Raw genomic sequence first — 13301 nt, 5'->3', positions numbered from 1 at the left:
TAGTACATATCAAACATATTTGGGGAGTTCAAGTACATCATTCCAAGACTGCCCCGGGGCCCCCTCACTAAAAATGCACTTCGTTTTAGAAAACTGTGTGTGGGTTATATGTTTCTATGTTGCACGTGTGTGTGCAGGTATGTGAGCCTCTGCACATGCATGTGGAGGTGAGAGGAGAGTCCGGACGCCCTGAATAGCTCTCCACCTTATTTCCTTGAGACAGAGTCTCTCACTGAACCTGGTGCTCGCTGGTTTTTAGCTAGGATGGCAGCCCACAAGTCCCAGTGACTCCCTTCTCCACCGTCACCGTCACCCTTGGTGCAGTTACAGGCACGTCCAGCTTTCCTAAGAGCTCTAGAAATCTCGTGTTTGCACCATGAGCCCTCTGACCACTGAGCTTTCTTCTCAAGCCTTAAAAAATACCAAGTGGTCATCCCTGAAAACATACACACGAGTAACATTATACAGACTTAGCGGGTCATAATTACACACACACACACACACACACACACACACACACACACACACACACGTAACAACAATTAATGAAAAACAAGGCAATGAATTTTAAAGAGACGAAGGAAGGCTATACAGGAAGGTTTGGAGGGAGGAATGGGAAGGGGGAAATGGTATAATTATATTTTATTTATTTTGGGTTTTCGAGACAGGTTTCTCTGTGGAACTCACTCTGTAGACCAGGCTGGCCTCAAACTCAGAAATCTGCCTGCCTCTGCCTCCCTAGTGCTGGATCAAAGGTGTGCACCACCATCACCTGCCAAGAAATAGTGTTTTGTTTTTCTTTCTTTTTATTTTTTTTTAATGCACCTTTGTTGTGATGCAAACCCAGGAACTGGCCACTGGTATTAGATGGGCGAGTGGGAAAGGAGCAGGGCAAAAAGTTAAGGGGAGAACTGCAGAACTCAATCACACAAGACCGCCAAAATCTGCAGCACTCCCACATACAAGAGCTGAACAATAGCCAATCTTTGAAACATCGCCAGACCACCTAACTGTGTGGTGTGTGGTCCTAAAAACACTTTTGCCTTATTTATCACTTGCTGTTCCGTTTTACAGTTTATAAATCAGAAGGTACTGTGGATTTTCTGTAACCTTCACTAGTAGCTCATTAATTCACTTCTCTTAGCTTTCCAATTTCCATAAGATCCTGACAAAGAGCCGTGTGGGAGTCCATGCTTGGAGCAGCAGAACTCCGGAGGTCAAAGTGGCGAGACTGCAAATTCAAGGTCAGCGTGGGTTTCGCAGAGAGACCCTGTCAAGGAAGGAAGTGCGGTGAGGGGGAGAAGAAACCTTAAATTTTAAATCCGTGTAAGCCTCAGGTCGAGGTAGACCCAGCTCAGTGGAACACACTTGCTCAGAATGCACTGGGCTCTTACCTCAGCCAAAAGTAAAATAAAAAATGACGAGAAGCTATAAGCCTAGCTGTATACTGCACAGCAAAAGCTGGGCCATGAAGCTAACTAAGGCTTGTCTGGTCATAACTGGTTATCTTCATTTAAGTAACCATGCTGTTTCAGTGATACCAGCACTAAAATAAGACATATAACTAGACATAACCAACACAATGGGCCAGAACCTGTCTTGCTTCTTGTGGAAGCTCCAGGACCTTGTCATTGGTCAGGATTATTTCCACAAAGGCTCAAAGAGTCGCCCATATAAGAGCTTGCCTTTGGAGCTACCATTCATGGGTAGGGGAATCTCTACAAAGAGTCGCCCAACCACTGTGACTTCCAGCACCACAGACAATCTGATCCTTGGGAAGCCATGCACCTGAGTTTGGTAGGATGTTGGCTGCTGAGGGGAAGGCTCTGAAGCTGGGAAGGATGCTCACTGACACATCTAGAAACAGGACCAGGCGGTACAAAGGACAGAAAGCAAGTCTACATGGGGCGTTCTCCATGCTCCTTTCACCCCATCTCCAATTATACAACACATTCCTCCAAAAGAGCCAGCCAAGCCCAGCTCTCCAGGGCGCAGGAGCTGGGTCTCCTCCTGCTGTACCATTTTCCCAGCAGTCTTACACAACCCGCTTGCAGTCTCCACCACAACTTGCATCTGACTCATCCACAGATCACCCAGTTCGGTTCTGATGGTGTCAGCCATCACTTATCTACCAGAACTAACTAAACGCTAAGAGCCAGAGTTCGCGATCCTCCCCTGCCATCGGACGTCATCCCAGCTCATTGGTAGTGACGGAGCCAGAGCCGTTGGGGAAGAATGCTAAAATGCTACCGCATCAGAATTCACAGCCTGTGATGAGCAGCCACAGCGCCCAAGCAGTACCTTAAACCCTACTCTGCCTGTCGGTGCCTAAGTCTTGGCCCTGCCACACTCGGAGCCTTGAGCTAGGCTCTACTGTCTCAAAGCTTAGAGTAAAAGAGAACAACAATCTCCACTAATCTAATCTATTATTTGAGTGGTCATTCTGAACTATTGGAACAAAACAAGATGGAAATCCTGAAATCGTTTGTCACATAAAGGTACACAAAGAGCTTACCATTGATATTGACCAATGACAAAATATTATCCTGGTGATCAAGAAGGCGTTTAACTTCAATGATATCCCATTCCTGCAAATCTTCTGTGGGTGCTAGTAACCTAAAAATTACTAAAAGATGGTTATTTTACTAAATGTTTAAAGAACATAAACTACCTTTCTACTCCAAAAACATTAAGTGCAAAGTACACATCACACGGAAAAACAAAAACAAAAACAAAAAACAAAAAAACTCCAAAAAGAACCTATTTATTTATACCAGCTTACACCATTTCTTTCAAATGCTAGAGACACTTAAATGACCTCCTCAAACTTTAAGCCAGGGTTTCCTTCGCCTTGCTTCATTTACTGACTTCCCAAACCCACCCTGACACCTCCACTTTCCCCCAGGCTTCATTACATGTCAGGAGTAGCACTCTGTTCCTGCTCAGGCCAGTGCCTGGTCACTCCCCTGGACCATTTCCACTATCAGCACCCTCTACACGTGTGTCCAGGCCGGTATGCACTGCTACAAAACAAGCTACAGATTCCAGCCTCCAATTTAGCAAAGGCTTCAGCAGGGGCCAAAAAATAAAAATAGCAGTTAAACAAGAAAAGAGGACTTTTCAGTTTGGGGGCATATACTATTATAAATTATAAATCTTCTAAGAATATAGCTTCTACTTTCTTGACTATAGATGTTGAATGTGTTCTTTGATTTATTATCTGACTTTAAAAAATAGTTTTATTTATCTGGGCAGTGGTAGCACATACCTTTAATCCTAGCACTTGGGAGGCAGAGGCAGGCAGATCTCTGAGTTTGAGGCCAGCCTGGCTATTTAAACTATAAATTCTAATTTTAATCAACACATAAAACCTAAAATCAAATCAAGTGGTTCTATCAACCAATATTTACAAAACATCTATGATATTCTTGGTGTTCTAGCTACCAAATGTGAATAGGCCCATTACTGCTCCGAATCCACAGCAGACATGAGACCTGTGTACAGGCTGACCATCAGTAAACTACATGATCCGATAGGCCACTGGAGCCAGGGCTGTGGATGCCCAGAGACAGGTATGCCTGATAGAAGAGGTGGGAAGGTCTCACATCCTTTCCAAGTGGTGGGAATCAACTATCCAAGTCTCTCTGTTCCTCAAATTCCTCTCTGGAAAATAGGTCATGGCACATTTCTTTCTGTATCTCTGACAATATTTCACCAACTGTCAAAAAATTTATAAGATTATGAAATTCTAATAGCCTTTCGTATTTGAATTGTGGTTGTCAGAAATTCTCTCAGCTACTACCAAGAGAAGTCTTCTTGACATGGATAAATTCTGAGTGAAAATACTGTGGCTAACTGACTTTAGAATAAGTGATACATTGTTTAAACAAATTATTAGGAGACAGTAATAGTGTAATATATTGACAAGAAATCTGACCTAACACCTTGAAAATGGTTCACCCCATATCATTTTCAACAACTCTAAGAAGCCAGAGTAGGGCAGAGGCAGGCATCTCTGAAATAAAAACTTTTTGTTGTTGTTGTTGGTTTTTTTGGTTTTTTGGTTTTTTTTCTTTCTAGCACACCCATATGTGTGTATTCATGTAGCTATATAGACATGTATGTGTGCACAAATATAAAGAAAATATACACATATACTCACTCAGTTCTTTGCCAACTGCTGCTACAACACAATCCCTAGGGATTTCAACCAAAGCACTGATCCCTTCAGAAAAAAAAATATAAAACAAGGCAAATCATTTTCTCTCCTGGGTTACATCAGAAACAAAACTTTCTCAATTTTATGTTAGTCATTTCCCATAAAATATATTTGAAACCTATTACATAAACACTTCCTTCCTTGCTTATACCTGGAAACTGAGTTATAAGTAAGTTTCTGATACCTATGGAAGACATTTTTATATATATATAAATAGGCTCTGAATATTTCTCCTGTGTGGTAACATGGTATATTCAACCACTCCCATATATTTACTAAGCATCCCTTATGATAATCACCATCAACCATCACATGATGGCTAGTTCAAAGAAATATAGAATTGGGGTTTTCCCTCAGTGTAACTTCAAGACCATGCATGCCCACTGGCACTAACTTAGACAATGTAATGGCGGAAAAGCCTTATCTGCCTCTATCCCGTTCCTTACATAACTCCTAAAATCCTTTGACTCTCTGAAGACACCATTTTTCTGTGTCCCAATGAGATGACTGGTGTCCGTCCCTGGTAGCTGGGGAATGAGAGCCGTTCACTAGGACCAAGGCAAGAGGAGAAAGTTGGCACTTTTAGCCTCATCGGTCAACTTCCAAGGAGAGAGGGACAGAAGATAATGTTGGTCGCTGGTGAATAGTTTGATTAACCACATCTACGGAATAAAGCCTCCGTAAGAGCCAGGACAGGCTCAGATAGATTCTGTAAAGCTGTACTTAGGACAGCTCCTACAGGGTGGCACACTTTGGGAGGGCACAAAGGCCCTGTGCCCCTTCCTCCCCCCTTGCCCTTTATATTTCTCCTTTTGTACTCTTGTGATAGATGTAAGTGGGTAAATGTGATTCCCTTAGTTCTGTAAACCACTCTAGCAAACTGAATCCTGATTTATAACCAGGGGGACAAAATCTAACAAAACAAACAAAACAAAAGAAAAAAAAACGGGCATGTAAATGGTATGATGGGAAAGGGAACTATTGAGGACTGAGCTTTTAGCCTGTAAGACTGGACACTACTCCAGGTAGACAGTGTCGGCCTGGGCAGAGGAGAGGGCAGGAAGCTGGGTACCCTCTCCTGAAACGCTGACTGCCAGAGCATCTGAAGAAGATCACAAAGGAAGTGATTCTTCTGTGGGGCGGCCAGTTCTTCCCAGCTCAACACTCTTCCTTCTAGTCCACAGCCATGGAAGTAGCCTTCAAACAGTATGTTTATGGCTAGTTAGTGCATTTCTAAAACGACTCACTGAAATGTCTATCCTCTACACCACCACACTTCATTTATCTACGTGCAGATTTTTTAGTAAGTGGGGTTTGGTTGCTGCTGTTGTCCAGACTGGCCTATCACAGTCCTCAGTTCAGATCCTCCTTGTCAGTCTCCTGAGCAGCTGGATGGCTGCTCACGACACTGTACTTGGCCTTAAGCACAGAGTACTGAATATCTTTTCATAGCTGAATCATAAAATGGTTTCAGACTAAACTTAACTTCAAGTATTAAAAGTTGAAATACTGGAACCCATTAACAAGAAATTGTTTAACAAAGTTAGTCTTTCCCCTTTGCGGTATGTAATTTATAAATATAACTGTTAACATATATGCAAATCGGGATGTTCCGCTTACTTTGCACACACACACACACACACACACACACACACACACACACACACACAGGAGTATTATCAGCCATAAAGGACACAATCCTATTATTTTCAAGAAAGTAGATGAAACTGAAGGTGATCATTGTAAGTAAAATAAGCCATAAGCAGAAGACGACGCTGCACGTCTTCTCTCGTATGTGGAAGGAGGGCGGCATCTGGGGGAAGAATATACTAGTGCAAAGGCAAGGCTGATAAGGGAGAGCGACAGTATGGGTGGATAGCACTAAAATCCATTGTGTCCATGTATGAAAATACCATACTGAAACCCAACACTTGGTATAAATAAGATACATGCGGATGTAAATGTTCCTTCAGTTATTTGTCACATGAAAATATTAAGTGGATATGGCTACCCACAGTCCTCAGAACTAAGAAATTCCTACATGGAATTATTGCATTATGTTGTGATATGTCTCTCTAAAGATTCAACTGTCTTTTACAGTTTATCAATCGTGTCTCATAATTACCTTGACTGGTTTTTACCTGTCTCAGAAAGATGGTCGGTCTTACACAGCAGATCTAGTTTTCGGTTCCACACACCTAAGTCATTACCACCCGAGAGCCAAACATCTAGTCTCCGCAGGACAGTTAGGCACTGCAAAATTGATTGGAAATGCATTATCAGTTTAAAAATTCTAGTATTCGCTGTCCCACGGTTTTCAATAATGTCCTCAAGTTCTTTCAAGGCCCTCCCTGTGATAGGCAGTTTGTTTGGCTTCTGATTATCGGTTCTTTAAGAGAATACTGTCTCACAGGGTACGGAGCAGAGCGGCCATGTGATTTGTGAGGCGGTCACAGCCAACACTGGGACTTTCCTGCTCTCTCTTGGCTCACTGCCCCAAGGGGACACTAAAGAAGTCCCACAGCAAGAAGCTGAAGCCTCTGAACAATACACAGCAGCAATGTCCGAAGCCACTGGGAGCCTCTGAGTAGGTTCCCAACCCAGACAAGCCTTTTGGTGGCAGTCAACGACCCTGAGCCAGCACCACTCAGCTAAGAGGTTCTCTATGTCAGAGCACAGACCCCACATGTTTATTATAGCTTTAAGTCACTAAGCGTTCAGGTGACCTGTGAGCCACTAATAGATAACTTCCTCACAATCCTTAAAGGCCTTTTAAAAATAAAATGGAGAGCCGGGCAGTGGTGGCGCGTGCCTTCAATCCCAGCACTCGGGAGGCAGAGCCAGGCGGATCTTTGTGAGTTTGAGGCTAGCCTGGGCTACAGAGTGAGATCCAGGAAAGGTGCAAAGCTATACAGAGAAACCCTGTCTGAGAAAAAACAAACAAACAAACAAACAAACAAATAAATAAATAAATAAAATGGAGAATATGATACTGTTTTTACTTTTTCAATTAATTCTCAATAACTCTGTTTGGTAGACTTAAAGTCTTCCCAGGGTATAGAATCCTTTACTTTACACGGTACCTTAGGGTCCCTTCCTTCAAGAGTCATGTCCTCACCCACAAACCCCGAGTGAGACGGACAAGAACCGAATTAGAAAGAAGGGGGGGTATGATGATTGCCTTGGCTCAGGATGAGGCTTCTTTTAAAACAGATGAAAGAAAAACGTGAAGGCAATCAAAACAGTTTATATTTCAAGAGTCTACCCTGTCTAGTCTCTGGGGTTCTACATTAGCTCTTTATTCTGTTTTTGGGCAAGTAATAGTCTACTGTGTGGATATGCGTGTTTTGTTTACCCAGTCATTAACTGATGGATAGTCTGGTTGTTTCTGGTTTTTAGCTATTATGAACACCGGCGCTCTGAACATTCATTATACACATATATGTGGGCACGTTTTCATTTGGGATGGGATTATACATAGGAGGGTTATTGTTTAACATTACTGAGTTGCCAAACTTGGAAGGTCACTGTAGTATTTTACAAGCTCACTAGCAAAGCATGAGCTACAGTATGACTTTTCCATGTGTTTATCCACACTCAAGCCCTGTCTTTTAGACATTAGTGGTGCCAGTGTGTACGAAAAAGGAGCTTTGATAAATCATGGCTTTGATTTAGATTCATTCCTCTCACTAATAATGATGAACCTTTTCTCATACATTTATTGCCCATTTACATATCTTTTTTGGAGAAATTTCTTTCAAATCATTCTTAATCGTGCTACTTTTCTTTATGTTAAGAGTTCTTTGCACATTTTAGATACATGCTTGATAAATGATGTATACATATTTCCCCCATTATTTGGGTTTTATTTTCAATTTGTCAATGGTATTCTTTGAAGAACAAAAGTTTCCACTTAGGCCAAATTAATCAGTTGGTACCAATTGAATCTATTCCGTTTTAGATGTACATGTCCATCTGATTCTGCTTTTTCTTTCTCCTTAAGACAGAGTCTTACTATGCTGTCCAGGCTGATCTTGAAATCATGAGTTCAAATGATTCTACCTCAGCTTTCCATAGCAGGAAGTCCAGATGTGAACACTACACCTGGCTTGCTTTAATAAATACACTCATTTATTAAAGACTAGTCTTTCTTCCATTGAAAGGTGTTAGCTCCCTTGTAAACAAACTATCTACATGTGTGAGGTTTTATTTTTGGACCCTCAATCCTATTCCACTGATCTGTATTTCTACATCATTATGCCAGTATCACACTGTCTTGATACTACATCTTTAAGGAAATTTTAGAATTAGGTGTTTTCTCACATCTGTGTGCTTTCTGGCTATTGTTTTGGCTATTCTGGATCCTTTACACTTCCATATCAGGTTTCAAGTTAGTTTGCAAGCCAGATTTAATTTTATGATAGAGATTGTATTCCATCTGTAGATCATTTCGAGTAGTGTTTAAATCTTAATATTAATCTAACCCATTAACATATGATAGTTTTCCAGTTAACAATGTTTTCTAGATTATTTGTATGAGTATTTTGCCTGTATGTATGCAAGCACATCATGTACATGATTTACCCACAGGAGCCTCAGACCGCCTGGAACTGGAGTTAAAGATGTCTGTGAGCCACCGTGTGGGTGCTGGGTATTGAACCCGGGTCTTCTGCAAGAACAACAAGTGTTCTTAACTGCTGAGCCATTTCTTCCAGCTTCAAGGTTTTCAATTTATTTATATATTCTTAAGTTTCACCGAACAATGTTTTAAAGATTTTAATTTATAAACTACCTACTTTTAAAAACTAAGTATTCTAATTTTTTTGGATGTTACTGTGAATAGAGGATTCTCAATTTGATTTTAGAGAATTACAATTATTTTTGTACTGTCAGCCATGTGCCCTGAAACCTTGGTAGGTTAATTTACTAGCCTTCACAGTTTTGTGTGGGTTTGTGATTTTCTACATATAAGGTCTTGTCACGTATAAATCCGGAAAGCTTTAGTTCTTCTTTCCCATAAAAGAGTCATAAAACAACCATTTGTTTCTTTTTTATTCTCTAATTTTGCTGTCCAGATCCTTCAGTGCAAGCTAAACAGATGTGTGCTGAGAGCAGATATTCCTATTTTATTCCTGAATTTATGGAGAAAGTATTCAGTATTCAGTATTAGATATTCATAAATGACCTCTGTGGGTCATGTATGGGTATAAATTATCTTCATGGTGAGACTGCACCAGAGTTGGTTAAATGCTTTCTCTGCCTCTACTGAAATGATCATGTGGTTATTGTCCTGTACTCTTACTGGTCATTGACTGACTTTCAGATATTCAGCTAAAGTCATATTCCTGGAACAAATCTGCCTGGGTTGTGCTGCATCCTCTCTATATGTCGCTAGTTTTAGTTTGTTAATACTTTATTGAAGATAACACGCTGTTTTAAATACTTAACATGTTATCACTACATTTTCCAAAGTCTTTTTAGAGTCTCCTAAAATACATTTAATGTGTACACACACCGTACTTTAACTGTTTCCCTTTATAAGACACTAGAACACTTTCGTCACCCGTTTACATAAACTAATTTGCAGCACACACTTCTGTTCATACACCTCCACCTAAATTTCTCATTGCTTCCTTTATTGTTGGGGGGGCATCAGTAGAGACCCTGATGTACTTGATGTACATACTCACTGTTCAGAGCACAGATTCTCACCCTTCCCAGTGCTGCGACCCTTTAATACTGTTCCTTATGTTGTGGTGACCCCCAACTATAAAATTATTTCGTTGCTACATAGTTTTGCTGTTACGAATCATAATGAAAATATCTGATATACAGGGTATCTGATATGTGACCCCCTCGGGGGTCATGACCCACAGGTTGAGAACTAGTGCATTAGAACCTTCATAACACCACACTGCCTTCCAAGAAAAGCGTATCTATTTATCTACAAACAAGTAGGGGGAAGAAAGAAGCCAATTTTACTACAACTCCTTGGTAACTCTAGCTGTCATCTAAAAAGTTTATTAGGTCAAAAAATAACAGAGTTGTATTGTAGATCTGAGTTGCTCTGAGAAGTCACTTAAGAAGAACTGAAGCGTGAACTACTGTGAGCAGATCTGATTTGTAGACAGTCTTACATGAAACAAACATACGGGAAGAGCAAGCAAAGACCAAACCTCTTTTGAAAGTACGTTGACCGCACAGGCATAAGATCCGTTCTAATGGACCAGCCCCTCTTACCAGTGCAGCCAAGACCCCCAGACGGATCCCCTGACACATCATCCTATTCTTCTCTGTTCCTGCAACTCAAGGAGTCTCCCTGGAGAACTAATGACTTTAGCTCTTCAGAGAGTAAGAAATATTTTTACAGGAAAGCAAAAGCAGCACTTTTTTCATATCACATAAAATACAGGGACTACGTCGAGACTTCTTCAGACACCCCACTGTTGGATCAGTAGGAACACGGCACACGGCACTGTCTTCCACGGGAACTTCAGCACACTGGCATCAGAACAGCACAGTGCTGCTGTGTTTCTAGGAAATAATGAATGAGCCTGACTACTGGCACTCAGAAAAAAAAAAAAGTAGGGGGAGGGGACAATGGCTGTCAGAAGGCCAGCTGTCCCCAGAGCTGTGCCTTTCCCAAACTGGCTAGCAGTGAACAGTGCTAACTTCCCCAGAACAAACGACGTTTCTCCCGTAGGAATCACAAGGAAACGAGACCTGGCCGCATCTGTTTCTCTCACATATGGCAGCATTCCTGCCATAAAAGCCCCAATTAATATTTGTTTATAAAAAATGAAATGGCATCAACACATTAAAGGTTTTGGTTTTGAAATAAGAAACCAACATGCCCTCATGGCCTTAGAGAAGGCAGCGGTCAAGGGACAAATGCTTCCTTATCTCAGTCAAAGCATTGAAAACAGAACAGCTCCTGCTACAGTTCTGTAAATGCTGTCTCCTTCTAGGAGGGCCTGTTATAAACTCACCAGGCCCCGCCCCCTATAAGCACACCAGGCCCCGCCCCCTATAAGCACATCAGGCCCCGCCCTCTATAAGCACACCAGGCCCCGCCCCTATAAACACACCAGGCCCCGCCCCCTATAAACACACCAGGCCCAGCCCTCTATAAACACACCAAGCCCCGCCCCCTATAAACACACCAGGCCCCGCCCTCTATAAACACACCAAGCCCCGCCCCTATAAACACACCAGGCCCCACCCTCTATAAGCACACGAGGCCACGCCCCCTATAAGCACACCAGGCCACGCCCCCTATAAGCACACCAAGCCCCGCCTTCTTGCTTGTCTTCCCCTGCTCTCATTTCCAACTGAAACATTTTCACACTTAAATACATATGATCCCAAAAATGTTGTCTTAAAATCAAATGGCTGTGTGTGTGTGTGTGTGTGAAAGCAACAATGTGTAAAACCTAAAGAACTAATTTCATCCAATTTATTAAACCATTTTGAAGACAACAAAAATACTATCATAAAAACCCAAATCTGCTTCAGACTTTACCTTTACTGTAGACTGCAAACAGGAGACTCTCTGGATTTGTCTGCCGGTATCGCAGTCCCAAACTTATGCCGATGTTAAGAAATAATTTCCAAGTAGAATTTTAAGTTTAATTATGAGATAACATTTCTGATTAACAATTAAATCACAAGTATAAACAGTCAGCAAACCTTTAAATACAATCTAAGCTATTTGGTGTTCATACTGCCCTGGATCTATAGGGCAGGCAGGTCGTCACCTAGGAGCAGGTTGAGCTACCATTGGACTGTGAGGTCATTTAAGGACACACCAGAGTGAGTGCTCTGAAGCACTAATCTTCATGGGCATCACACACTACACCTGCTTAAAGTGTACTCTTGAAAACAGTTTACCATAATGTAGAAAACATGTGCATAATGTTTTATATAAAAACTTCCACATCTTCCAACAGTTTCTGAAAGTTCACTACAGTGTACATGCATGGTTTACTACTGTTATTAACAGTAACTGTGTGTTAGTCTCTCCAACTGTGTGTGCACTGAGAAGAACTATAAGGCCTCTAGTCACATGGTGAGGGTTTAGTTTGACTTAAGGAACATGATGATCTTTATAAACTCTTAACACTATTTCCTATGGCGTTTCGCTCCATATCATATAAATATATCATATACTTGTAATGTAAATAATATATATGTGTATATATGTAAATAATATAAATGCATGTCAAATACATTTTATATCTTGTATAATGTACATTTTAAATTAAAATTTTAAAGTTAATTTTATAATCTAGTTAATATTATATCTGATTATTTTTTATTAATTCTACTTCACACTTCAAATGCAGTTCATTATAAAAAGGAAGATACCTATATATTCGTATGTTTGTGTCACACTCAACAAACTACTCAGTCATAAGAAAGCTCTCTCCCTAACTAGATGATAATGGTGATATTTCATTTGTGCTCTACCAAACAAAGCTTGCCTGGAAATCAGAGTGCAGAGCTAGCCACTAGAGGCCAGACCGTGGTGGCACACACCTTTAAACCCAGCACTTGGGAGGAGGAAACAGGAAGTGATACGGCTGGGCAGAGATAGGAAGTGATAAGGCAGGGTGGAGACAGGAGCTGGGTTCTTTCAGTCTGAGGATTCCTATAGGGAAGAAGTATTTCTAGTGGCTGGCTGCTCTGCTTCGCTGATCTTTCAAGCTTCCACTCTGATATCTGACTCCTGGTTTTTATTAGTAAAACCAATTAGAATTCGAGCTACAAGAGGGTATTTTTCTAGCTTTAAGTTTCTCAGTTCTAATACCCTCACAGTCTTTCTACAGACTTCACTGTTGAAAACCTTAATGCTCAAAACTAAGAAACGTGGACCATTACTTGACCAAAAACAACAAAAAACAAAAAACAAAAAAAAACCTACCATCAACATTTAATTAACAGTGAATGTCCATGGAGAGTAAATTTAGAATCCATCTGGATAAAATGAGCGTCAAAGTTCTCTGGGATTCTTTTAAATAGGAGTGACCCAGTAACAGGAATGGCTGTGTGTGATGTCACAGCTTACAGGCAAGTGGCCCAG

General features: G+C 41.1%; 1 protein-coding gene across 2 annotated transcripts in view; it reads right to left on the bottom strand.

The window, feature by feature from the left end:
* The window catches only part of Wdr41 (WD repeat domain 41), a 54070-nt gene that overhangs the window by 9015 nt on the left and 31754 nt on the right, over window positions 1-13301 (bottom strand). For both annotated transcript variants that reach the window (XM_076552079.1, XM_076552080.1), the window contains exons 5-8: window positions 11742-11804; window positions 6361-6472; window positions 4163-4225; window positions 2516-2626 (exon numbers count right to left, since the gene is read on the bottom strand). In XM_076552079.1, the coding sequence (XP_076408194.1) occupies window positions 2516-2626; window positions 4163-4225; window positions 6361-6472; window positions 11742-11804 (349 nt within the window). The remainder of the gene's footprint in view (window positions 1-2515; window positions 2627-4162; window positions 4226-6360; window positions 6473-11741; window positions 11805-13301) is intronic.

Source organism: Peromyscus maniculatus, chromosome 15, assembly GCF_049852395.1.
Source record: "Peromyscus maniculatus bairdii isolate BWxNUB_F1_BW_parent chromosome 15, HU_Pman_BW_mat_3.1, whole genome shotgun sequence".
Taxonomy (NCBI): Eukaryota; Metazoa; Chordata; class Mammalia; order Rodentia; family Cricetidae; genus Peromyscus; species Peromyscus maniculatus.
This window is presented reverse-complemented; position numbering and strand designations above follow the sequence as displayed.